The 25,710-nt window shown below is 45.5% G+C and overlaps 12 protein-coding genes and 2 non-coding genes across 14 annotated transcripts; 7 read left to right on the plus strand and 7 right to left on the minus strand.

Annotated features, from left to right (window-relative positions):
- Positions 1–167: 167 nt before the first annotated feature.
- HG536_0E03710 (40S ribosomal protein eS27) lies at positions 168–726 on the plus strand (the record flags this gene model as incomplete). The annotated part of the gene is made up of 2 exons (XM_037284238.1): positions 168–170; positions 481–726. 2 exons carry the CDS (start codon positions 168–170, stop codon positions 724–726), a joined length of 249 nt encoding a protein of 82 aa, XP_037140134.1.
- Positions 727–905: 179 nt separating this feature from the next.
- Positions 906–3,017, minus strand: RSM22 (tRNA methyltransferase RSM22; the record flags this gene model as incomplete). Its single annotated transcript, XM_037284239.1, has 1 exon — positions 906–3,017. The coding sequence occupies one exon, from the start codon at positions 3,015–3,017 to the stop codon at positions 906–908; it is 2,112 nt and encodes a 703-aa protein (XP_037140135.1).
- Positions 3,018–3,148: 131 nt separating this feature from the next.
- SRP102 (Signal recognition particle receptor subunit beta) lies at positions 3,149–3,946 on the plus strand (the record flags this gene model as incomplete). The annotated part of the gene is made up of 1 exon (XM_037284240.1): positions 3,149–3,946. The coding sequence occupies one exon, from the start codon at positions 3,149–3,151 to the stop codon at positions 3,944–3,946; it is 798 nt and encodes a 265-aa protein (XP_037140136.1).
- A 26-nt stretch (positions 3,947–3,972) lies between these two features.
- HG536_0E03740 (uncharacterized protein) lies at positions 3,973–4,188 on the minus strand (the record flags this gene model as incomplete). Its single annotated transcript, XM_037284241.1, has 1 exon — positions 3,973–4,188. The coding sequence occupies one exon, from the start codon at positions 4,186–4,188 to the stop codon at positions 3,973–3,975; it is 216 nt and encodes a 71-aa protein (XP_037140137.1).
- A 242-nt stretch (positions 4,189–4,430) lies between these two features.
- On the plus strand, positions 4,431–4,502 carry HG536_0Etrna7R. Its single transcript has one exon. It is a non-coding gene; the product is annotated as a tRNA-Arg (tRNA).
- A 15-nt stretch (positions 4,503–4,517) lies between these two features.
- HG536_0Etrna7D lies at positions 4,518–4,589 on the plus strand. The gene has a single exon. It is a non-coding gene; the product is annotated as a tRNA-Asp (tRNA).
- A 304-nt stretch (positions 4,590–4,893) lies between these two features.
- NUP192 (Nup192p) lies at positions 4,894–9,885 on the plus strand (the record flags this gene model as incomplete). The annotated part of the gene is made up of 1 exon (XM_037284242.1): positions 4,894–9,885. The coding sequence occupies one exon, from the start codon at positions 4,894–4,896 to the stop codon at positions 9,883–9,885; it is 4,992 nt and encodes a 1,663-aa protein (XP_037140138.1).
- A 78-nt stretch (positions 9,886–9,963) lies between these two features.
- Positions 9,964–11,916, minus strand: NSP1 (FG-nucleoporin NSP1; the record flags this gene model as incomplete). Its single annotated transcript, XM_037284243.1, has 1 exon — positions 9,964–11,916. The coding sequence occupies one exon, from the start codon at positions 11,914–11,916 to the stop codon at positions 9,964–9,966; it is 1,953 nt and encodes a 650-aa protein (XP_037140139.1).
- A 796-nt stretch (positions 11,917–12,712) lies between these two features.
- Positions 12,713–13,813, minus strand: HG536_0E03770 (RTA1 domain-containing protein; the record flags this gene model as incomplete). The annotated part of the gene is made up of 1 exon (XM_037284244.1): positions 12,713–13,813. One exon carries the CDS (start codon positions 13,811–13,813, stop codon positions 12,713–12,715), a length of 1,101 nt encoding a protein of 366 aa, XP_037140140.1.
- A 1,738-nt stretch (positions 13,814–15,551) lies between these two features.
- On the minus strand, positions 15,552–19,676 carry MHP1 (Mhp1p; the record flags this gene model as incomplete). The annotated part of the gene is made up of 1 exon (XM_037284245.1): positions 15,552–19,676. One exon carries the CDS (start codon positions 19,674–19,676, stop codon positions 15,552–15,554), a length of 4,125 nt encoding a protein of 1,374 aa, XP_037140141.1.
- Positions 19,677–21,044: 1,368 nt separating this feature from the next.
- GYP6 (GTPase-activating protein GYP6) lies at positions 21,045–22,256 on the plus strand (the record flags this gene model as incomplete). Its single annotated transcript, XM_037284246.1, has 1 exon — positions 21,045–22,256. One exon carries the CDS (start codon positions 21,045–21,047, stop codon positions 22,254–22,256), a length of 1,212 nt encoding a protein of 403 aa, XP_037140142.1.
- Positions 22,257–22,271: 15 nt separating this feature from the next.
- Positions 22,272–23,018, minus strand: GPM1 (phosphoglycerate mutase GPM1; the record flags this gene model as incomplete). Its single annotated transcript, XM_037284247.1, has 1 exon — positions 22,272–23,018. The coding sequence occupies one exon, from the start codon at positions 23,016–23,018 to the stop codon at positions 22,272–22,274; it is 747 nt and encodes a 248-aa protein (XP_037140143.1).
- A 392-nt stretch (positions 23,019–23,410) lies between these two features.
- On the minus strand, positions 23,411–24,409 carry NNR2 (NADHX dehydratase; the record flags this gene model as incomplete). The annotated part of the gene is made up of 1 exon (XM_037284248.1): positions 23,411–24,409. One exon carries the CDS (start codon positions 24,407–24,409, stop codon positions 23,411–23,413), a length of 999 nt encoding a protein of 332 aa, XP_037140144.1.
- Positions 24,410–24,729: 320 nt separating this feature from the next.
- On the plus strand, positions 24,730–25,692 carry MCR1 (cytochrome-b5 reductase; the record flags this gene model as incomplete). The annotated part of the gene is made up of 1 exon (XM_037284249.1): positions 24,730–25,692. One exon carries the CDS (start codon positions 24,730–24,732, stop codon positions 25,690–25,692), a length of 963 nt encoding a protein of 320 aa, XP_037140145.1.
- Positions 25,693–25,710: the final 18 nt, after the last annotated feature.

The raw sequence follows: 25,710 nt of genomic DNA on the forward strand, positions 1-25,710 counted from the left end.
AAATGGGTTCGCGTTACCCGCGGTTGGAATTTCAAAAGACGAAGCGGATCCTACTCGGTGGCGATGGGGTCGCATTACATAAAAGAGTTAGATATTTGGAAAATTCACCTTATCAGAGGGAGAGTTAGTATCTGGTAAAGGAACCTACATAGCACAGACAGTCCAATATGGTATGTTTGACGATATATGGAGGAGATGAAAAACGAGAAAACCATGGTAATATGAGCACAGAAAGCTTGTCGTCAAACCCAGATCGAAGGCAGCTAGTTATGAGTGCACCAAGTTTCATTAGTTCGGGATAGATGTGAACGATTATTTGAGAGTAACGGGATAATATGAAAGCTTTAGAGCGTAATTCTAAGGCATAGTCTTCAAATGAATGGATATGGATTTGAATGAATCGTGGATCATACATCCTGGTTTTCTTGGAGGGATAATCAATGGGGATCGTTTTACTAACGTTGTTTATTTTGTTTTCAGGTTTTAGTTCAAGATTTGCTACACCCAACCGCTGCTTCTGAAGCTAGAAAGCACAAGTTGAAGACTTTGGTTCAATCTCCAAGATCTTACTTCTTGGATGTTAAATGTCCTGGTTGCCTAAACATCACCACTGTGTTCTCTCACGCTCAAACCGCTGTGACCTGTGAGTCCTGTTCCACCGTTTTGTGTACTCCAACCGGTGGTAAGGCTAAGTTGTCTGAAGGTACTTCTTTCAGAAGAAAGTAAATAAAGTTGTATATGTTTCAGTAATCTAAGCAATAGTCATCATTTGAGAAATAATCTAATCTAGCCCGGGAGTGTAACTTTTAGATCAAGTCTTTCTTGATTTTCATGTCTTTCAGCTATACGTTTAGTTCTTGAATCTAAGTTTTCCGGTGCTATTTACAGTTAAATACAATCACGCTTCACAGTTGATCGTTAATATCATGCTTTCTCTTGCTGTATAATTTATCCTTCCGTTTTGAATCTGTGGTAAAATCATGACCGAAGATCACGGCTAGATTCTCGACCTCATCTTCTATACGAGCGCTCTGTTCAACCTGTATCTCATTATACTTCCTGCTAATTTCTCTGTCCTGCTTTTTTAGATCTCTTTTGATCTTTTTCAACCTTTCTTTCTCCAGCTTCTCGAACTTTTCAACTTTCAAAGCTGCTGCTCCTCTCATCTTCGTCTTCCCCTCCAAGCCCCACAAATCTCCCTTACATGCCTTTCTGGCATCGTGATAAATCTCTTTATTGAAGGATTTCGGTATCACCCATTTCTCTAGCTGGCCAGATGACCCACACAGATCAAACGTTACGTGGCCTTTCCGCTTAATTGGTTGATTAATTATACGAGGCCACGTCTGCTCTGTGTTATCACCTAAAGATCCTACGTCATAAAGCGCTTTGCTTTCCTGGCGCTGTCGATCAATTTCTGATATTGTCTCAATGTCTGTGAGCGCTCTTTCCGCAATTAGGTAAGAATAATTCAAAATCTCATAATTACGTCCATTGGGTCTTCCGGTTCCAGCTTTTGCAAGTCCAGGTTTTCCCACGCCATCTGTAGGTTCTTGCCAGGGTGTTGCTAAGACTTTGCCCTTCTTTAACTCAATAGTGAATTTAGGCCTCATAATGGATTTTTGGAAATTGCAGAATTTCAATCTCTTTCCTTCCTCATACTCGTAGTACCTAGGATTACCAACTTGCAGTGGACACCTTCTCTGATGGGGGCAGGGCGCTATGATCTTCAAATGGTAACTTTGTTCGGGATGTGAGTTTTTCTCCATTTCTCGCAAAATTTCTGGTTCAAACTCCAGATCCTGTGGTTCAATCTCCCCGTACCGCGATGTTATCTCTTCCATTATCTTCTTTGCTTCTTCATTAGTCTCATTACCATTGGACTCACGCAAATCGGCTAGCATAGCGGCCGAACCTCTTTGATAAGGTCTTGGAATCTTACCATGCTCATCAGGGTAGTTCTCAGGCCTGATCATAACCTGCCTTGCCCTGGCAATTGTCTCGAATCCTAATGGATTACCGCGCTCAATGATCACAATGTGACCTCCTGGCGAAAGCAATTTCAGGTAATGTTCCAAATTACTGTCAATCTGAATAGGAAAACGCTCTTCATGTTTCAATAACTGATGAGTCAAGATTATAAGATCATACTGACTGGATCCGGGAATCGATTTGCTCAGTTTAGTTTTAATTTTTATCTTCTTCGTCATAACTGCCCCAATTAAATCTTTTCCCTCGACTAGGTCATCATCGTTCGATTCCATTTCTTCCTTTGATTTTGCTTCTGTTGAGACGGGATCCACTATCTCATTCAGCTGTCGACTTAGGATAATCTTAGCCCTCTTTTGCATTTCTAAGCTACTTAGAATGACGGCTTCCTTGAGCTCCGGTTTGAAATCTTTCCCCATTAAATCATTGAGAGCGACAATACCAGTAGCAGGTCCATACCCGACGTCTAATATTCTCTTTGGATTGAATTTTTCCCACCCAACCCGTTTTCTCAGTTCGGCCAAACTTTGATAGATGGAACCATAGTTTTGCACAAACACTGAAGCTATATGTGCGTCGACTTCCATCTCCGTCTTGGCGGGTTTATGCAGCTTCCGACGGTACAAGTCCACAAAATAGTTGGCAGCTGATCTTCTAACATTACTGGGTATCTGCAGAGACAGTATATTGTTTGAGATCGCTTGTTTGACTATGGGATTCAAATCGATTTGATCTCTGAATGTTCTGGCTTGTAAAGTCTCTGGAAGCAGCCTCGCTTCATGAGCATTCCTACCGTGTAGAGGAGCACCCGATTTACGTCTATAAGGCGATTGCAACTGCTGGGACATCAACTCAGTACGATCAATGACATTAGCAGTATCATCATTTTCTTCGAGAACAACGCCAAAAGATCGCTGCGACGTTGACTGAGGCTGTAAATCAATATCAACATCATCAAATTTGCCTTTATGGAGTTTGGAACTGAAGCGAATAGTATTAACACATCTGATTCTCGTAGCTTTCAGCATGTATCGCGGTTCTTTGGCTCAGCTCAACTACCACTTCTTCTCATAGCTTCATCGCTAAAGGAATCTTTATATCGAAATTTTTTACCAAGACAAAGGCGTAAGCCAGCTAAAGATGAAGGGCAAGTCACTTAATGGTACAAAGCGGCCTCGAGATGTTCAGCAATTCGGTACTTCTGGCGCTCATACTGGTGCTGTTAACTTCGTCGTTCTTGTTGATTCTCCAGCGGAACACCGGCAAACTAATTTGGAATGCGAAGAGTGGTAGCAAGAATAGGCAACCAACTTTCATCATAGCCGGCCCTTCAGGCAGCGGGAAGAGCTGCCTGTATAACCTGATGACTACAGGGAAACTGAAAACCACCGTTACTTCCCAGGAAACCAGTGTTGCCAGCGGTTTCAAGCTGTCTGAGTCGGTCAAGGTGAGACTGATGGCGTTTCCTGGCCATTTAAAGCTGCGTGGCAAGCTGTTCGATGAAATCAGGGATTCAACTAACATCAAGGGCTTGGTATTTGTAATTGACGCGACGGTGGATCCTAAACAACTTACCAAGACGGCAGAGTTTCTTTTCCAGATTTTACAGTTGACTGAACGTCGAAAAGACGGCGTAGACATCCTGCTCGCTTGTAACAAGTCAGAAATGTTCACAGCGAGGCCAGCACTAAAGATTAGAGAAGTCCTCGAGCAAGAGATCGAAAAAATAATCATTAGGAAACAAAAATCCCTGGAAACAGTAACTGGCCCTATTGCGGGTCATCATCAATCGAATGAGAACCACGAAATAGGACAGGAAGATGCTGTAGATTTCGCGACAGGTAATGGCTTCTCTTTTGACGTTTTAGAAGGCAACGTTGACGCTTTCGAAGGAAGCGTCTTGAAGAGGGACATCGAAAAATGGGAATGTTGGATGGAGGAAAGAGCTGTAAATTAGATAATATGATGCTTATAATTAAAACGTTACGTACTATACTCTTTACTATCCAAGAGAAGCATCATTCCCAGGAAGCTTCCCACTATCGTGAAGCCAATAATCAGAAGTGCAATGGGTAGAAAAACCGCGTATATGCTCGGCAGTGGAAAAGCCCTGAGCTTGCCATCCAACTCGAGGACGGGCAACAAGAGCCATATCGCGTAATATATCAGCAGTGCAGTCAGCAGCAGGAAGCGATTCATCGGCGAAGAACCGTCCGATTTTCTCGTTACGTGTCAACTCATCGCATTATCTTTTGTTGGCAAGACGTGCACTTCATCTCCGAGCGCGAACGACTAGAAAAGAAGCCTTTCTGGGTGGAAATTTATCGATAGTAAAAGAAGCAAATAACTTCAGAGAAGAGTATATGCGTATATGGTCGGTGGAGTGAATAAGATCACAAAATAGATTATGTTTTGCAATTAAAAAATCCCAATAAAAAGTAGCTCGCGTGGCGTAATGGCAACGCGTCTGACTTCTAATCAGAAGATTGTGGGTTCGACCCCCACCGTGAGTGCTTTCCGTTTCCCAATCCGCGATAGTTTAATGGTTAGAATGGGCGCTTGTCGCGTGCCAGATCGGGGTTCAATTCCCCGTCGCGGAGTTTTTTTTCCCATCACTTTTCGAGCTCTCGAAATAAAACAGAGTTGCCTCTCGAATGCCCACTTCGAATAGCTTCCTGCAACGTTCCGCCATATCCCATTGAAGTGCTTAGAGTATACTATCTATGAGCATCTACTATACTTAGTTCTATCAAAGCCGGGTAACTGAAGCTTGTTAATATTTTGACATAACATAGCGCTGGAGTACTAAGACTATTTTATATCATAACAATCGATTGGCTAACCCATCAGCTAGGGCCATTGTAGTGTTTCATTCACTATAATTTGTTGGGTTCAACCGGTGCGATGAATTGGTCGTCTGCGAAGTTTGAATCGCTTTATAATGGCATCGAAAGCGCCGAATTAGATCGTAAGTTGTTCGATGAAATTCTACCAGACTTACAGGACTTAAATCTTAATCATGATAAGTGCAAAAACTCTTCAAGTCGAAGTCAATTAGAAAAGGGCGAGGTAACTTTTTCTGACGGTAGTACTTATAAAATCAATCAAGAATTTATGATCGCTGCTATTGCAGTATCCGATGAGCTGAATTTGGATGAAATAGTCGTATGTGAAATGATGATTAATGATACGGGTGCTAGAAGCTCAGAAACTGGCGAAGAGCTTTCTTTAATTAACAGGGCAAAGGTAAATTACTTCATGAGAAGACAGTTCATTTTACAACTAACGGCTTTTCTGATAAATTGCGTGGAAGAGGACAATCCCATTTATGTGGATCTGCTGGCCAATGGCAAGCTAGTTGTCAACGTGTTAAAGGCTTTCCGGTTTATTCATTCTCAATTGGCGGACATCAAGCAATTGATCAGTAAGGCAAGAATCCTCGATAATTACCATGCATTGGAAAAGCGTAATGTGAAGTTCAAACGAGATTTTCTCTTGAAAGAATATGACATCCTCGGTCAGATTCTTTGCGGACTCATGGTCAAAGGCGATTTTTTGTCGAGAGAGCACCTCATGAATCTAATAAATCATGTATGTGAGATGCACTCAAATGACTTCTTCATCGTATATTATCTTCCTGCCATATTTTGCGCCTTTGGAAATTTGGATAAACTTCCGGATAAGGATGTTAGGTCAATCCATGACCAGTTTATAAAGGACTTAAGGTCTGAGGAGATTTACACTAACCCTATCAAGGTTTCTTTGATATTCGTTTTTCTATCCTACTTTATTGGTTGGTGTAAATCGGATCCTTCAGAAAGAGCCAACACCATGGATTTCACTGTGGCCGTGGATGAGCCGATGACCAGAGCGGTTGAGTATGGCGCTATGGAACTGCTGCTGATCTTTGCAGCGGAAACTTCTATGGTAGAAAAGGATGCAAGTTTTGGGCTTTATTACGATGTACGATCATTACTAGAGAGACATCTCCCAAGACTCATACCTATCCAGCTTTTGGACAGCGACACGACCATTCAACAGCAGCAATCACAGCTTCATAATAATCCGTCTGATTCAACATATACTGCGCCCAATAGTCACGACACCAAGGACAGAGCATTCGAATGTATTAGCCTTTCGGAAGGAACCGAATCCTTTTTTTTGACCATGTTTCACGATGTACTCAGGTCGATAATAGCGGACTGTGCTTTCCTTCTTACGAAGATAAAAGATGCCGAAGAAGACTCACTTTTATCCGGAGAAGATTTAAATTTGGATGAAATCGCTTTGAGGGCTGATTTGGAGAGATTTTTTCTTACAATATATTATTTCTACTCATTCAGGCCAGAATATGGAAAGCTTTTCTGGGAAGACAAGGAATCGAATGCTTACGGTTTTATTGAATGGTCAGCAAAGTGCCATGATAGCTTGATGAAGTCATGCTTCTATTTGATGATTTCAAGTCTCTCGTGTGGTCTGGAGAACTCACTAAGCGTTTATCATTACTTTGTTGCAAATAACGATGTGACATGGGACTTAATGGCTCAATGCATAAAAAATTACATTGTGAAGATATGTAATTTAACTGCGAGGGTCCAGCAGAGACAACTAAAACGCGACTCAGAAGAAGTTGACTCTTCGCTTGTTGCATTAGAAGATGGTTTAAATGAAGAGGCAGTTATTTTCATTTCTTCATTATTTACTCTGATCGGGTCAGTCGCCAATAACATTGAAGAAGACATAAAGACTAAGCTTTCCAAACTTTATACTGAGCCGCTGTTCGAGTTCGCGAAACTAGAGACGCCATTAATTGGTGCTTGTTTCAAGACATTAAGCCACTTGGTGCCTTTCTCGGAAATAGAAAGATCATCTTTTTGGTATTCCCTGGATTCATTTATTTTCAAGACCGGTCAACCAACCATGGTGTCCGACTCCTACCGGTCGATATTTATGTCAAAGTTCACAAATTTTTCTGAGGTTGTTGGATTTTTAAGCCTTTTCCAAAAGCTTCTTGTCACTGGACCAAAAAAAGAATATGAGAGTTATATGGCTTTTGGAAAACTGGCCTTCCCAAGCAACCTGGGTCGAGGTTACAGAAAGGTGGGAATAAATCCATATTTTGATTATATTTTGCAGGAAGTGCTTGTCAACTCTGGTCAGTTACACGATTCTTTAAAAACAAGATGCATTCAATCTCAAATTCTTCACATAATGGAGGAAGCTCTTCTTTCTTTCGATTACAATGTGATTTTGAACTCAATAGCGGCGAGCGCCAATCTGGATAAGTTAGTGAGCGTTGGCAATTTTGCTACCTACATTCAGGAATGCCCAGCCACAATTGTTTTCAACTACATATTCACCGAAAAGGTTTACAAGAGCATTTTTGACATCGTTTCTATCGGGATTGATGATATTCACATCGAGTTGGATGGAGGCAATGAGCAATTGAAACTCATCAATTTGTCACTGAAAGTCCTGAACATTATCTTGGATTTCCAAGGTCCTTACATTGAAGAGTTTGTGCCAGTTATCAATAAGCAAGAAAACACAAGCTATTATATACCCAAAGATTTTGGTTTGCACGGCTTACGCTCCTTCTACGACGCTATTTTCTTCCATCTGTCAGTGGTTGCACATTTAGGTCTGTACGTTGGATTGAATAACTTTGATGTGGCATTGAACTCAGTTCGATTATTAGGGAAACTTGCTGCCCGTAATCCCGGTGAAAGTTCACCTTTTGCCGCGAAGAATACATTGTTGACTATATTTGACTCGGTTGACGAGTCAGCGCGCATCAAGGATGCGTTTATCTCACAGATAGAAAGAACAATCGATTGTGAGGAAGCTCTCACATTGAAAATCGAAATCCTGGACTTTATTAGAATGAACTTACCAGCTACCGAAGCGGATGTTACTATTTCCCATTTATTGCTTGGTTTTCAGGTATCAAACGTTATATCCACTGGGCCTAACCTTTCCACTTTTATCAATTCAGACAATTCCTTATTGAACTCAGTAGTCAACCTGATGGAAGCTTCTCTGCACAATGTTGATCGATCTTGTATTAATTATGCTCCAATGAGGTTAGCGGCTTTATCACTGAGTATAATAATGGTACTCTGCAGAAACTCTTTGACTTCACGCCTAGCGCTGGATTACTTTGTTGAACATCGATTATTTGAGCTACTGGTTAGCCTGGATCCTCAGGCGGACGTAAATACGCTGTGGAACGGAAGAATGTTCAACTTGAGACAGGAAGAAGAGTTTAAACAATCCGAATCACTAGGTGCTCTTCTCTCTTTTCTAAGTTTTAGAACTGAGCTTCTTCAATATTTGAGCTTATCGATCCACAGACTTGCTTCTAGCGGAAGAGGATCGCAGATCAGAGCACATACAGATTTGCTTATTTCTAACACATTGTATTCAGCAAGGGTATTTTCATTGATCAGCTCTCTTAACTATGGGGATATGTTACACCAAACAGTTCACTTAGATGGCTTGAAATTTTTCAAGGACCTCCCCATTAAGCTTGATTTGGTAACGACAACAAAAAGCTGCCTTGGACACATTTATGACCTCAGCGCTGTCGATTCTTTGGCAGGCTTATCATGGCGGGTGAAGTCGAATCACTATACAGACTGTCTTTCGTCGTCTCCTGAAGCAATGGAGGAGTTAGACGTCATACACACAAAAATAACTAGCGTTCTAGCTCGTCAAAGTTTCGTGAAGGGCCAGCTCTCAATCCTCCACTCGTGGGCTCAATTGGTGGAAATTATAGCATCAGATGGTGAGCTTTCTTGTATGGATCGCTCAAATTTTATTTTAGAGGTTTTTGGCGCTATAATACCAAAAATCAACGACTACATCGAGTTCGATGTTTCTTTCTCCGAAGAACTTGTTTCACTAGCTGTAACACTTTTCGAAGTTTATCAAAAGGACAGGATGTCCGTAGACGGTTTCCAAACAATTGACAACAGGCTTTATAACCTCTTCAAAACGTGCATTCATGGCATCAATTCTCCACTGTCATCGTTTTCAATTAGGTCCAATTTTTACTTACTAGCCAATAGCTACCTGGTTCACGCCCTGGGAGACACAAAGCTTGCCAGACAAATTCTGCAAGACTTGAAAATGGGTAGCGAGGTTCTTGTGGAAGTCATATCCAAAGACGCCATTTACGGACAAGGCACAAACAGGATAACGAGCATCTTCTTACTAGATTCTTTGGTGCGTCTGGGAGACATCAACAAGGAAAATTTCATATTGGATTTCCTGATGAAGAAAACACAACTTCTTTTGATCATAAGGTCCCTCAAGAATATCAATGTCTTCTTAACCTCGCCTCAGAATAACGTTAGTATCGATGATCTGCTGTACGAGCTAACTGCATTTAAATCGGTAACATACCTACTGATACGAATTGCAGAAAATCGAAATGGAGCTCATGCATTAATACAGAACAAATTATTCCAAGTCATAGAAGATTGTTCAGCTTTACAATTAGATCCAGATTTAGGTCTGGATTTAGTCATCAATGAGTTGTCGGCTCAAAATTCTGGTCTACTATCCATCAATGTCAGCTTGGATAATCCATTATTTATGGGAAGAGACGCTTATGAGATTTCTCTCTTCGAGCTGATCGTTCCCATATTTCAATTAATTGCGGCTGTTCTGCTCAGTATGGGAAGTGCCAACCTTCGTGTGATGTCGGATGTCAAGAGCCTGCTAGTGAAGTTTAGAAAGCTCTCGATTGGAATTATGAAAAGGGATGCTTTGAAAGATATGAATGAAAAATACAGGCTTTCTGGCGTTGCTTCAGAGGGTCAAGAGCAGATGGTAAGGCTAATAGTGCTCCTATGTACCTTAACCGGCTATCGCGGTGAAGAAACAATTTGATACTAGTGATCTCCACAGGAATTTTCCTATTTGTGGATCTTTTTTCAGATACTGTACAATACAATTAATTAAATAACTTCATTTACTTATCGACTTGATCTTGTGTTCAAGGGTAGTGGAGCTTTCGTCAAGTGATTTCAAAGCGTCCAGATGCGAATTGAGAAGCTTCACTAAGTGTGTATTTTCATCGCCGTTGGTAAGATTCATAGTTGTCGCTTTGTTAAAGGTATTGCTAACTTCGTTTATCTCAGCGATCAACGATGAAAGGTTCAAGAAAAGACTATTGAGGTTCTCATCCAAAGTTTCAGCTGTATGATATGCTTGTTGCCTCTTCTGATCATTATTGTTAGCAGCACTATCTCCAACTGAAGAAAGAACATCGGACAGTAGGGCATCCGTTTTCTGTTCATAGCTATCCAAAAATATTTCTAGCTCATCTTGTTGTCTTTCAATATATTCCAAAGATTGATCGATCCTATTCTGAGTTTGCTGAGCTGCTATAGTTTCAGAACAAAGTTGACTGATTTGTTCACCTCCCTTGACGAGTACTTGATCCCACTGGTTGACCTTTTTCGAAAAAGTGTCAAAATGAGAGGCTGTTCCAGCTAATTGTTCGGTCCATTTTGTTATTAAATCGTCCAATGTTTTGTTGTCCAAAGAAACCGGAGCCGGTTCCACGTTTTTCGGGTTGAGGATCTGGGACGATCCATCTGACGACTTAACGTCGTTTTTCTTCTCGTCGGATTTTTTTCCGAGCAGCGTGAAGCCTTCGGCAGTAGGAGCTTTATCTTTCTCATTTTCTTTCGTGCCACCGAAAGAGAACTGTTTCGAATCTTTGATACTGGCATCTGTAGCTGGAGCTTTTTCTGGGGCTGCTTTAGCTCCGAATGAAAAGGCTGGAGATGGCTTCTCCGATTTCTCCCCTGCATCAGATTTTTTAAACGAAAAACCTGATTGAGATTGAGCTTGACTCTCCCCTGCCTTGCTTGCAAATGAAAAACCGACAGCTGGCTTGTCGTTCTTATTCTCGGTTTTGCCACCGAAGGAGAAGCCAGTCTGGGGCTTGGCAACATCGTCTGATTTCGAACCAAATGAAAAAGCTTGCTTCGTTTGTCCTTCCACCTTGGGCATCTCCTTGGTCTTGTCATCAGTCTTGCCACCAAAAAGTGAACCTGCAGTAGCATCCTTACCCTTGTCCTCAGTTTTGTTACCGAATGAAAAAGAGGGCCTAACGCTTGCGTCTTTGTTGCCAGAGCTACCGCCAATAATCGAGGCGCCAGTCGATCCATCTTTACCATCAAACGAAAGTTGAGGCTTTGCAGCTGAATCGGATGCTCCATTTGTCTCTGCGGGCTTATTTACGCTGGCGCCAAAGTTGAACGCTGCACGCCCCTTGTCTTCATCCTTCTTAGCGCTCAGCGAGAAACCGCTAAGACTTCCTCCCACCTTATTCTTATCATCAGTCTTTCCAAAGGAGAACATATTTGGTTTGGGAGTGGCCGCATTGGAGCCAAAAGCAGCCGCATCACTACCTTTGCTCTCAGTAGCAGCTGTAGTTCCAAATGACAACGAAGGTTTATTCCCAGCTCCTAAATTTAAGCTTGGTGTGGTCTTCTCGATTGGCTTTTGTTCTGCAACAGATGTCGCTGGTGCATTTTGTTCAGCACTCTTGCTACCAGCGCCGAAGCTAAAGGCAGGAGGCTTAGAGTCCGTAGCCTGAGATGGAAAAGACAACCTGGGCTCCGTTTGGTTACCAGCGCCGCTGGCGCCGAACCCGGCGAACTTCGCGGGGCCATTCGACAAGGCTGCTGTTTCGTTTGATTTAGATTCTTGAGAGCCAAAGGGAGCGGGCGAGCTTTCCTTACCCTTGTTAGCACCGAAGGAGAATCCAGACATCGCTGACGATGCCACCGCTGCCGTTCCATCATTCGAGCTCTTATTTCCAAATAGTCCGCCGCTTGGCTTTGTTTCATTCTGTTTCCCGAAGCCGCTGGATGATGACTGTTGGCCGGTTCCGGAAAAAGATGGCATAGATCCTTTATTCGATCCGAAGAGGGACGCTCCGCCAGGGGTACCGCCACTATTGGTACTAGATGATTGCCCTTGGTCTACCTTCGTAGAACCGAATGTTGTATTTCCGAAAGAGAATGCATTGCCTTTATTACTTCCGCCGAACAAAGAACCTGTAGCAGCGTTTCCAGCATTATTACCAAACGAGAAACCACCAGTCCCGCTTTTTGTAGTATTATTATTACCTGATGCTTGCGAACCGAATGCCGATCCGCCTGTAGCTTGGTTTGATCCACCAAATGAGAATTTAGACTGACCTTCTGAATTGCCGGCAGTACCGAAAGTGAATCCTGGTTTACCAGAACCACTGTTGTCGCCGGTCTGCTTATTTGGAGTAAACAGACTCACTATACGATGATGTTAGTATAAAAATATGATATCAAAACGCTCAAAAAACAGGAAACCCGCCACATACTTGCAGTCAATTGATATATTCAGCTCAATCGGCTAAATTGGCTTCCACCTCAGTCCCAAACGACTTCTTAATGGTCTTGGTCTATTGCTTACTGTCAAGACCCATCGATCTAGTGCCAACTATTTCAATGTCCGGGTAAAACTGTCATATAAGAATACCAATTAATGCTTAACATTGATACAATATAGATAGATATACGCGATCTAGCAGTACAGCAGTGCGCTGAAGGACTCTTGTCACTCGCTCTTTCAGACACTTGGTTTTTAGTCTGCGAACGAACGACTACAAAGCTAAGTTCGAAGCCACTGACATAACATTTCTTGATTTTTAAAGAAAAGTATATCACTTGAAGGCGTTCTTGATCTTCCGACAACGATTCATAAAGAGCTTGTATAGCGGCGAACCTTGCTGACCAGAGTGAATGTAGGCTTCCTCTTTCTCCGGCCTGAACCCCGGCTTCGTAACGGTCTCTGGATCGACACGCCCATCTGTGACAGGAATAGAGACATGTCTTCCTTGGAATGCGAAGCCTGGATGGAATACGGATAAAGCCACAGTGCCGAGTGAGATCATGACGCCATCGAGAACGATGAAGTAGTTCTCATGTGTGATAAGATTGCCGTGCCAGTCCGCGGCAACGACCGCAAGACGATAGCAGCAACGAACAAAGACCGTAGCGACTGCAACGACCATAGCTAGAGGGAAATAACGGAACACCCAACGGTCAGGACTTACTCTGAGTTCGCTGAACTTTTGTCTGTAAAGATAATCGATCTCAGTTTGGCTGATCTTCAGCAAGCCAAGACTCAACTTGGACTGGCCGCTGTGGTCCAGACGGGTCTGGATAAAAACCTTATAGTACAGATGGCCCATCAGAGCCATGAATATAACGATCGACGCAATCTGCAGCGACAAGCCTGCGATAAGGGTGTTGACGCCCTGGGTCGGGCTGGTACCGTTTATCAACGCTCTGGCGGCCACAGCACCGCCTGCTGCCTGAATGGGCAGGGCTACAAGGTCAAACGCGACAAACAGATACCAATACGCCGCTGGAGAGCGCAGCAGCGAAAACCTGTGGCCGTAGATCTCGATCAACTTCGGCAACTGGTAGTACACGCCGCGCATCATGAACACTGGTGCAATCGTCAAACACACCTGCTGCATCACATATGGAGACTCAAGGGACGGGTCAAAATGGCCCCGCACCCTGCCAGCATACCCAATCACTTCCAGGATCGCCGCTACCACAAACGCCGACGAGAACCAATACTGCTTGTACCGGATCATCAGCGTATGCCAACCCAGCAGCACCCCCCAGATCGCCAACATCGCCACATTGAACGCCAGATTTGGCACTATACCGCCATACAGCGAGGTGGGCGACCCGCCATCAACCACTTCATTGGTTTTACTCGCTTCTAACAGCAGCGTTGCTATATCCATTGAGCGACAGAACAAAGAAAGATTCTAGAAGCGCAGTGACCTTCTGTCAGCGAAATCAGCCTCGCAAGAGACTCTGCCATCGCTGCTGCTTATAAACACCACAATCGAGATTCTGTCGGTGACCTACGACCACAATGCTATCTGTTGTAGCTAAGCCACCATCCGTTGGTATAGCAGCGCCAAACCTCCCGCAGGCAACAAGAGGCCCTAAATGGCTTGGCGGGACCCCCTCATAATTTTTCATCTTCCTGTATATCTGCGGAGGCGGAAAAACGTTTTTCCGAGATGACGTCGATCAAGGAAACCGACATTGCACAGCCTTGTTCAAGGCTTAGAAGAACAATGTCGTATGAGTTAACTGTGAGCTTGGCGAGCGCTTGCCATTGTGGGTTATGTCCAGAGCGCAGGACAATTTGAAACCGTGGGTGCGAGCGTCCAGACATACTGTCCTGATTTGGAGAGTGCTCTGCAAGCAACGTGCCAAGGCGGCGGATCACCGGAATTCACCAGGAGGTGCATTGCCAAGACATTGAGCGGGCTGCCAGGCTACCTGCGCAGATTAGCGAGATTTTTGACGGCGAACTTTGATTCTGAAAGCGCCTTTGAGGTTTGAGAGTAACGACGATAAGAAAGCTGTTGATCGAGGGTACGAATTTCAAGTACACGGCCAGGATCGATAATCCCAAGACGTTGCCGCGCGTATCTAACTACTCGCGTGCCAAGGACTGCGTGGGTATAGAGCTATCTGTTCTCGTTGTGAATGAATGAACATCCTTCTGACCAAAGAGGCAGTAAGGAGTGGTTCGGAAGTGTTAAAGCTATCTCGTCAATCGCCATCCGCGATAGATCTAGATTACAGGCATCGCCACCGCCTTAGAGCCAGAGGAGGCAGCTATTAACCATGGCGCCTGTCGATTTGAAGAGCCGCTTCATCAAGACAGGACCAGACAGACACAAAATGAAATGCCAAATCGCAAACGACTGGGGGACCAAGATGGTCAGGAGTAGATACACTGGATGATTGAAGGCTTATTGATGAAGTTTCAGCCTAAGTATTGGGAATCCTGTGATCAAGGTGAACGAGCCTTTATTTTGGCACGTCTAGTGCTGCAAAACGTTCCAACTCTCTCAACCGACCTGCCAGAGCTGTTGTGAACGTTAGTGTACTAGCTGAGGTCCTAAGTTGCTACCGTATGTGATCTGGTTGGTGCTGATACTTATTGATCAGCTTTCCTCCAATACCGTATTCTGACCTTCATGCTTTTTGGTTGAATACTGCGAACAATTTGCTCAGGAATGGTTCCAAGACACGGATAGATGATAAATTTACGCTGCTGACTTACAACCTGCTTTCTGTCCTATGTGTGGCCATATCTGTACACTTATGTTCCAGGTAAATATAAGGACTGGAGTTATCACACAGATAGAACCACTCATACGATGATGTTAGTATAAAAATATGATATCAAAACGCTCAAAAGCAGGAAACCCATCACATACTCGCAATCAATTGATATATTCAAGTCAATCAGCTAAATTGGCTGCCACGTCAGTCACATACGGCTTCTTAAAGGTCTTGGTCTGTTGGTTTACACTCAAGTCCCAGGTCTAGAGTGCCAACTATTTTATTATCCAGGTGAAATACTGTCGTAAGAATGCTAATAGATGCTTATGGTAACATTGATACAATATAGATATACACGGTCTAGCAGTACAGTAGTGCGCTGAAGGACTCATGTCACTCGCTTTTTCTTTCTTTCTGTATGCTGTCTAGGACCTGATCATATGCGGCGTCGATCGCTTCTTTTTCGTCCTTATGAGTCTCAGGTTCTGGCGATTCTATCAGGTCTTGATGCGCGCCCGAGGACTGCCTGTCGGTAGCGCCAGTCCCATCCGCAGGAGAAGGTTGCGGTGATAATGCCACGAGCTTTTCGTGAGCCCCGTCGTGAGCCCCGTCATGTTTCTTGAAAATGTCATGAAGATGATAGCCCTGGTTATGCAGCTCATCGATAACGTCCACAACTGTGGAGACATTTGTCTTGAGAAGAAGGTCCTTGATTTGGTCACTGTCAAGAGATTCTGCTGCGCGGCCCAACAGGTCTTTGTCAATTGGGAGCCCGTCCTCGCTTGCAAATCTCTCCACGTTTTTCATCATCAAGTCGGACTTTCTAAACACTTTCCCTTCTTCTTGTGTTTGATATGATACTTTACGTGAAGAACCCTCGTCCTCATCACGAAGTTCCACCGTGTCATCAGCACGCGGGTTAAAGTCCTCGACGTCAGGTCTACCAAAGGGAAGCAGGGCAGAATGACCACTTTGATTGAATGCTGACGAGTAAAGTACTGTCGACGTTGGTACCAACGAGGCATCTGAAGGCTCTAAATATCTGCTCTTAATGAACTGATCTGCTTCACACATATCTGGAAGTATGTGCGCGCTCTTGTTAGCAAATTCTTTATCATCCTTTCGGACGCCAGATGCCAAATGCCTTTCCTGCAATAATTTGATACCTTTCTCGAAACTTGCGTCTATGAAGCATAGTCTGATTAATGTTTCTTTGCCCTCTGTACTCAACTGACCTTTAACTCTGATATCAAAAAGGTCTTTCACCACCTTCTTGATCTTTTTTCTTGCAGCAGTCACTTTTTCGATATAGCCCTCGACTAACTTGTCGTAGGATTTTCCATCCTTGAAACTGTCGGTCAATAGAATAGACAATTCCTCTTGCAAGTTGGATAGGTTGTCTCCAACGTCAAGGCATTTAGGATTGCTAGGCTTACCGTTGTTTGTTTTCACTTTATTCAGTTCACTCTCCACATTTCTCATTGTGTAAAGCGAAAGCTTCTCTTTGATACTGGGAGGCATGCAAGCATAATCGATGTCCAGGGTGATCAATGATGAACTTTTGCGAACTGCTTCCGCTAATGCCTTGCAAGAGGCTAAATCGAATTTGGTCCCTAACATGGAGAGATAGTTCAGCCTTGTGCAAAGCGGAAACATTTCCGCCAACATGACTACCGCGGTAGATTCCAATCCTTCGTAATCGAGATGCAAACGAACGAGGTTGACGAAAACGGGTAAACATTTTACCAATGTACTCAAGCAATTCGGAAACATTTTAGGATTGTTGGATAGGTCTAAAAACTTGAGGTTCTCACAATAGCATAGAACACTTAACAGCCTTAACACCTCATTATTGTCACTGGTGTTACCGGATCCCACTTCCAACCCAGTGCAGTTCAAAGAAATGTACTTCAATACGTTCTTCTCACCTTTGTTGCGTATTTTATCCAGAACAGCGTTACTGAAAGCGGATAATTTTCCTTTCAAATCATTGAACCCGACATCTAAGCCAGTGACATTCGACTGGAGAATCCATTTAGCCAACATATCACACTGCTCCTTAGTCAAGCAATTGTATGCAAGTCCCAGCCTCTGCGTGGCAATACATGCAACTTCTATGAAATTCTCAAACTGATCCTGTGGCATTTGAGCTCCAGATATGATGATCTCTTCAAGCCCGCCTCTCTTAGCAATGGACGCAGCAAGAAGGTTCCAATTCATTTCTTTTCGACTTTGAAGATCGCATTCCATCCTAATAATGTTATTCTTTAAGGACGATTTGGAAGGTTTTTGGACATTGGTCTTTATAATAGGCACCATAGTCAAGTCCAGAGCGGTCAATGATGTAGCTTTCGAAACGTAGTAACATAAAATTTTCCATCCCTCGTGGTCCAAAGAAGTATTTCTAAGAGATAGCTTTTCGAATCCCTTTTTGTTCACCAGAGCACTTAAAATTACTCTGAACATATCGACGCTTAAAGTGACACCATCTAACGAAAGGCACAAAACAGGGGCAATACTAAGAAAGTCACTGAAGGACCAAATCTCAACCATTGAAGGCCTTGGATTTCGCAACTGCAAAAGTGGGATGGGATCAGTCGAGCCTTTCTTCAATTGCTTCATGGTAGCAGGAATTGGCAAAATTTCTCTCAGATGACAGCAACGAGTATAAACGACATCATGTGGAAGTTTTGCGTCCCTTGGTGGAAGTGTCTCTTCGCTTACGACAGATTCTTGAGAAATCATGGAGGAAAGAGATGTTTGGGAATTTGTGCCCGTCGCACGCCTACTCACCATTGGCTTATCAATCTTGACCCGACTAGCGATGTTACTCACTTTGACTTCCTCTTCATTGTTTGTTGACGTTCGTCTAAGCTCACCGACCTGTGAACTCGCCACTGTCTCAGTTGCGAGCGGTTCGTCTTTTCTTCCCTGCATCTCTCGGTCAGGTTCCGAGCTACTCGGAGAACTGGCTCTGGGTGCCATCTGTTCTTGTTTCCTTACATCATTGCTTTGTCTTACATCATCATCTTGCTCAACTAAAAGTCTCAATTGTCCAGTCCCGCCAACCACGACACCGGAGCTTGCGTTTTCCATAACCTTTCTCCTTTCCTCAGGTGTCAGCCTATGGATCACAACAGAACCATCGGGTTTCACCTCCACTTCACCTTGGCGAGGGTGCTTACTGCAAATTTGCTGAGGGGGGTCATTGAAGTAGGTGCTAGTAGCAAAGGAAACATGCTTCAAAGCCTTCATGCACTCCAAACCTGGAACAACTTCAGCACGGCCGGGATCAAAAAACCCTGTTTTTTTCTCTGCCGTACTTTCTCTACGTTCGGAAGACAATTCTTCCCTGGTCGTGTCAGCACTACTCACGTTAGTTCCACCATAGGAAGTGACTTTCTTCAGAAAAGCACCAAATTTATGAGATGATGAAGGGGTTGTAGTGGAAGAGGATGCAGAATCTGAATCTGAATCTGAGCCAGAATTAGATCGGGGCTTCTCTCGAGTGGTCTTGAGAGCTGGCGGTAACTTTGATCTTTTAGGATGCGGCGGGATTGGTCTTCCCTTAGCATCGTATTTCTTAGCTTTGGGTTTCTCCTCCTTAATTTCAGCAAGATTATCGTCTATAGAGAACGAAGCAGTCTTAGATCGACTCAAAAATCCGTTCTGATTATTTCTTGATATCGAGCTCCTTTCGTTGAATGCGGCCACTGAGTAACCCTTTGACTTATAATATTCCAGAAATTCCATGAGACGCGGATCTCTGCCATCATTGCCTTCGGCATTCATCTTAGCACTGGTCACATCATCTCTGCACGCACAGCCAGACTGGGAATCATGACGATGATAATGACTGCTATGTTCATCCAAAACTGTAGATGCTGTCTTTGACCTTGCAAGAGGAGCGCCTTGATCACCGTCCTCATCCTCTTTTAGGAAAGGTAGCCGAGAGTCAACTACTTCAACTGTACTGGATCTTCTGCTAAAAGGCCTGTTCGACAGCTTTGTGTTATTATTTCCAGTAACTGGTAACGATTCGTTCTTCGATTTGTTCTTTCTGCTAAATAAGCTCTTGAAGAACCCCATTCTCCTTTCGCCATTGTGTGACTGCTGCCTGAACTCTGATTCAGAGATTGACGCACCTCTCGGACGCGGCCCACTTGCATAATTGCTCCCAGTCGCTGAAGACAGCGACTTTGTTCTTCTCAATTCAGAAGAGCCTGTGGCGGCATTAATGCCACTGGCCGCTGAAAGTTCAGTAACTGCTGATGAGTTCCGATGCGTCTTCCTGTTGTCTACTTGATCACCTTTAACAATTTTTGCGATCGGGATGTCGCTGAGAGGATCTCCGCTCTCTATCGAGCCCGACCGGGATCGTAGCGGCCTGCTCAGCGACCCCTCCACAACTGCAGGTTGGTTGGTATCCAAATTTCTTGCTCCAATCAACCAATCGACATCCAAACTTCCAACCTGGTGCTCTTTTAACAGTTTCTGAGGGTCCTGCATGCTCTTCATGAACCAAAACTCTATCCAAGAAGCTTAGGGGCTGCTCTATCTTAAAACTGTCTTTCAACCCCCGTCTAAAATAATTCAACAACAAACTAGGTTCACAGTTCACTCACAAAGATCTGACTGCCATGAAGTAAACTCTCTATCCCTCTATGTCGTCTTTCTCGAGAATCCAGCGACTAAATTACCTTTTCCTTCAAGAAAAAACCCCTCCCTTGATCAGGCTGGCTCCGACATCTCTGGCTGGTGCGGAACGTGTGGGTACGACTATGTCTCTCCCAGTACGACTATGTCTCTCCCACACTGACTGCGAAATTTTTACTGCATGTCGCCCGCCTTTCTGGAGTCCCCATTCGTACAAGGGTTTAACCGGGTTTCCCCTAAGCATGTCCTCTATCTAGCCAACCTGCAATCGGAAGAACAGATGCACATAGCGGCGATAACCGCTGATTAGCATTACCTATCTGATACACGGGACATCGGATTGGCTTCCAGCAAAGCCGCATTACCACCACTTCGATCACGCGCCACAGTCTTGTTCTTGAACGAGTACGCAAGTTGAAGGGCGAGATAAACTCAGAGGCAGCTTCCTTGTGCCTGGCGCTAAACTATCTTATTGCCTGCCAGTTAATTGCAGATCCACTGCTGGGTATAGTTCAATGGCAGCAACTGCGGGATTCTCAGATGTGGTATCTCGTTTCGACCTGTACGCTTCGCCTCCTGTAACCTGACAATTCTTCTTTTCTATCGTTGTCTGGAGTGGTTCTTTCTTGCTTGTTTTGTCCTGGTATTTATATTCGCGGATAGCTCGGCGGCTAAAAAGCTGGCTAAGCAGTAGAGTGAGTAGGCAGGCTAAGCCTGACAAAATAAGGACCATGTAGCAGGAAGTAAGTGAAATTGGCTGAAATGCCGGTTCTGGAACAGCAATCGCTGCTCTTTTGTACTGTAGAATATGCGGTCACTCATGTTGGAAGAGTCAACGGAGGAAACCAGTAGGAACCTGGTTAACCGAAGGCTGTGGTGTCGCGTTGCAGCTGAGGAGATCAAATAGTATGTCCGATGTGTTGGTGCTTTATTGGTTCACTCTGGCCTCCAATGCTGGCATGAAACGGTGCAATTTCAACGAGGAAGTCGCTGTCAGATTGAGAAGTGGCGGAGGTTCAGCATTTGTACAATCTTTGACGACCAAAATAAGCACGTCAAATCGTTCTACTCGGTAGCCCGCTTTGTTTCCAGATGCTCGTTTACCAGGTTGTTATATCACTTCCGCGCTGCCACGGTAGGTTAGTCCATTGACATAGCTACAGTGAAGAGTGAGTGAATGATATAGAGGCTGAAGAGCTGCAGCGGAAACGTTTGAACATTCTACAGGCAATGGATTTGAAGCAGCTAACGATTGACAAGTATGAAACTAGGGAAAAGCTGGTTTTGAGCGGGATCTGGGGCGGAGAGATATACAAGACTGCGAACTTGGCCGCTGGGAATGGGCGGGGATGGCTTTGGAAGACGTTAGTGATCGACGGCGACGCCGACGTAGAAGAACCAGTAGAAGTACCGAGCTTGGAGCACAACGTGGAAGGGTCGTCCCAAGGAAGAAAGCCCAGAGTTCGAAAGCAAAAGAGTATCAGAAGATTAACACCAATTGACGTTGCAAGACATCCTCTTCGGATCCCAGCGACAGACGGGGAAGCAGGAACGGGTGAAGACGATCGCACCTGTTTGCAGGAGAAGCTAGAAATAATAGACCTCGACCTGTCGAGGTTGATGCTGCACGATATCTTCCAGCAGGATCAGGTCCATTCGGAGATGCGTCAGATCCTTTACAATTACCTGCTCAGGAACGAGGAAGACTCGTCATACAAGCAGGGATATCACGAGCTACTGGGCATGATTTACTTGCAGCTGCATACGGACGAGAGGGAGGATCTTGGCGCCGGCCAGAGGAAGATGAGGCTGAGAAATGCTCTCTGCATCTTTGAGAAACTCATGAAACACATGACTCTTTTCTACAACGAGACCCGACTAATCCAATGGGAGGAGAAAGAATTTAGGCCGATCCTCAGCACCTGCTGTCCACGGCTCTACGATATTTTCTGCTCTGATGATAACCACACCAACCTGTTGTGGCTAATACGCTGGACAAGATTGCTGTTCATGCGGGAACTGCCGCGCGACTACACGCTGATCATATGGGACCATCTTTTCACCGGCCTATACCCTGTCCATACGCTTGTCGCGTGTCTAATCGTGGTCCTGCTGCTCAACAACTACAGACTGCTCGTAGAAGAAGTGGAGGATCATAACGACCTGGTCGAGCTCATGTTGCACTTCCAATCCAGAATCACCTCCATGGTCGACTGCATCGAACTTTGCAAGATGGCTGGCAACCTTTGCGAGCTCTGGTACACGCAGGACGTCGACTCCATGAAATTGATATGTGACAATTTCCTCAAGATCAAGTTCAACGTTGACCGAGAGCCGGACCGCGAAGAGAGGATAGACCCGAACAGAAGACGAATAGAAGAGAAGTTGCGTAGGCGCGTTAAACAGACATTATTGCCAAAAAGAAAAACACTAAATAAATGAAACTATTTCCTCAGCTTATTTCTTCTTACCTTGAGCGGCAACGGCGGCAGCACCAGCGGCGGCAGCCTCTGGGTCCAAGTAGTAAAATGGCTTAGTTGGCTTCAAGTTTTCGTCCAACTCGAACACCAATGGGATACCAGTTGGGATGTTCAGCTTGGCAATGTCGGCATCGGAGATGTTCTCCAAGTGCTTGACCAAACCTCTCAAAGAGTTACCGTGCGCGGTGACTAGCACAACCTTACCTGCCAAGAGGTCCTTGGCGATCACATCTTCCCAGAATGGCAACATTCTGTCGATCACCAACTTCAAAGACTCCGTTTGTGGCAACACGTTTGGATCGACGTCCTTGTATCTCTCGTCGTTCTTCTGAGAGTATGGCGACGAAGCCTCGATCTCTGGTGGTGGGATGTCGAACGATCTTCTCCACGTGGTGAACTTCTCTTCACCGTACTTCTCCAAAGTCTCGGCCTTGTCCTTACCCTGTAGCGCACCGTAGTGTCTCTCGTTCAATCTCCACGATCTGTGAACTGGGATCCACGCTCTGTCCGCGTTGGCCAACGCAATGTTAGCGGTCTGAATAGCTCTGGTCAACTTGGATGTGTAAAGAACATCTGGCTTGACGTTCTTCTCCTTCAACAATTCACCGGCTCTGGCGGCCTCCTTCTCACCGACAGCAGACAACTTGACGTCCACCCAACCGGTGAACAAGTTCTTCTCGTTCCATTCGGATTGACCGTGTCTGATAAGGACTAGCTTTGGCATTATATATGTGTTTTAGAGTTTTGATGAGCAGGATCAGAGAGACCAGCACTAAGACCTACAAACAGGCTGACAGCTCTCTTTAAATATCGTACAGCTCACCTCAGCAGAACGGTGCTTTGCTTAACCTGACCAGCTGCCGCACTTTCAAGCTGGAACGATTCTGCATACACCAGTCGTCACGATCAGTTCGTCAGTCCATTACCGGTAGCGATTCACAGACCGAACTGCCAGCGTATGCTCGAGATTCGATGACGACTTCGATTTAGTGGATGCTGGAACTCGTCATCGAGAAAAAGCGGAAGCTGGAATTCGCGATCAAAAATAGTGGTATCCGCCGCGTTTCCGGGTAACGCGCTAGCTAGATCGACTGTTAAACTACTGGCTATAGACTGCTATCCAAAGAGCTTGTCGTACACTTCCCCGACACGGTCGTTCATGTCCATGGTCTGCATGGCCCGTTTCTTGGCCTTGTAGGCCAGCTTTGCGCATTCGCGAGTGACGGTGCTTCCCACGTAGCAGCTGAGCATCGCATAGTCTAGCCATTCCATCCTCGGGTCACACTTTTCCGCGTCGTCTCCACACAGCTTGAAGTCGTATCTTGCTCGACTGAACGCCAGCATGCAGGCGATGATGCCCGTAAGCGTGTCGCCCTGGCCTCCGACCCTCTTGTTGCTTCCCTCGACGGAGTTCACGAGCCAGGAGCGGCCGTCGGCCGCTCCTGGCGCGGGCTCCGGCGAGAAGATCTTGTCTTCGCCGCCCTTCTCGACGACGATGCACTGCAGTTTGCTGGCGACGTAGGCGCCGGCTTCGAGAGACCCGGAGTCCCCGCCTACGGCGTCCTTTATGCGCTTGAACTCGACCACGTTCGGCGTTATGATGACCCTGCCCCGCGGGAAGCGTGCCAGCATCTCCCTCGTCTCCTGGTCGTGCGAGATCAGATACAGACCGTCGGCGTCTATCACGATCGGGATCTGGCCCTTATGGTCGTCCAGCACAGTCCTGATGATCTCCTTGACGGAGCCGAGCATCCCGTCGTCTCTGCCCAGACCGGGCCCTATCACGAGGACGTGCACCCGCGAGACCAGCGACTTGATCTTGGACATCTCTCCCAGCTGGCCCGTTCTCAGGTACGGATGGACCATCAGGTTCGGCGAGTAGCTCTTGATGACGGGAGCGGCGTCCCTCTCGCATATTACATGCGTCATATCGCACCCTATCAACGCAGTCGCGTTGGCGCTGAAGTAGGGCGCCCCCGTGTAGTCTTCACACCCTCCAACGATACACACCCTGCCGTTCTGGCCCTTGTGAAATTTCGGCGACAGAGGCGTTATACATCTCTTCTGCGCCAGTTGGATCAACTCGCGATGAGTTAGCTTGCTTAACATAGACATGGCGGCGGCCGCGACTCACTAACGCTTCACACTGTTGCCAATTGGCTCGAATGCGCTTGCAACTCTCGGTTAAGTAGACACTCGGTTCGCTCTCTGCAGGGGGTTCGTTCCATCGAAAAGCAACGCCGTCCAAGAGCAAACCCACGTTACGAGCAACGGTAGGCTGGAGCTCTCCTTCCGATCACCAATAGCCCAGTTATATACGCATCCTGAGGTTGACCGGTTCTTGCTTGTATTATCTTGTAACTGATTGGCTCACGCTAGAGTTCTCACGTGTAGTAGATATAGGCTTGAAGAACTCCTTTAAAGGCTACAAGTTGATGGTTATAGTATCTTCAACTGCCCTTCAGGACATCCCAACCAGGATTTTAGCTAGAAATCAGTGTCAGATGTTTGGTGCCATCTCGAGAAGCAACAGGAGGATTGTTCCGCTCGCCATCGGTGGTGCTGCGATTGCATGTTCAGCGTACTACGCTGCTAGGATGTTCACTCCGGTCAGAAACGAATCGTCTGCGGTGTTTGTTGGCGACGACAAGTGGATTGCATTGCCATTGTCCAAGGTGGAGGACCTTTCGCATGACACCAAGAGATTTACGTTTGATCTGCCAGGTGAGGACTCGACTACGGGGTTGACTCTTTGCTCGGCGTTGCTGGCCAAGTTCGTTACTGCCAAGGGCAACAATGTGATCAGACCTTACACGCCCGTGAGCGATCTCTCCAGAAAGGGTTCGTTCCAATTGGTGATCAAGCATTACAAGGACGGCAAGATGACCAGCCATCTTTTCGGTTTGAAGCCTTCAGACACGGTTCTTTTCAAGGGCCCAATCAAGAAGTGGCAGTGGAAGGAGAACTCTTTCGACTCGATCGTGTTGTTGGGCGCCGGTACCGGTATCAATCCCTTGTTCCAACTGGTGCACCATCTGTCCGAAAACCCAAACGAGAAGACCGAGATACACCTGTTCTACGGTAACAAGACGCCACAGGACATCTTGTTGAAGAAGGAGTTGGACGAGTTGCAGAAGAAGCACCCAGACCGGCTCAAGATCAGCTACTTCGTCGATAAGAAGGACGGCGAATTTGAGGGCGAGACGGGCTTCATCACTAAGGAGTACCTCGAAAAGCATGCTCCAAAGCCATCTGAGAAGACTCACGTCTTTGTCTGCGGTCCACCACCTTTCATGAAGGCTTACTCTGGCGAAAAGGTCTCGCCAATGGACCAAGGCGAGCTGGTGGGCATCTTGAAGGATCTCGGTTACTCCAAGGACCAGGTCTTCAAGTTCTAGATATATAGGACACGCAGG

Source organism: Torulaspora globosa, chromosome 5 (assembly GCF_014133895.1).
Source record: "Torulaspora globosa chromosome 5, complete sequence".
Taxonomy (NCBI): Eukaryota; Fungi; Ascomycota; class Saccharomycetes; order Saccharomycetales; family Saccharomycetaceae; genus Torulaspora; species Torulaspora globosa.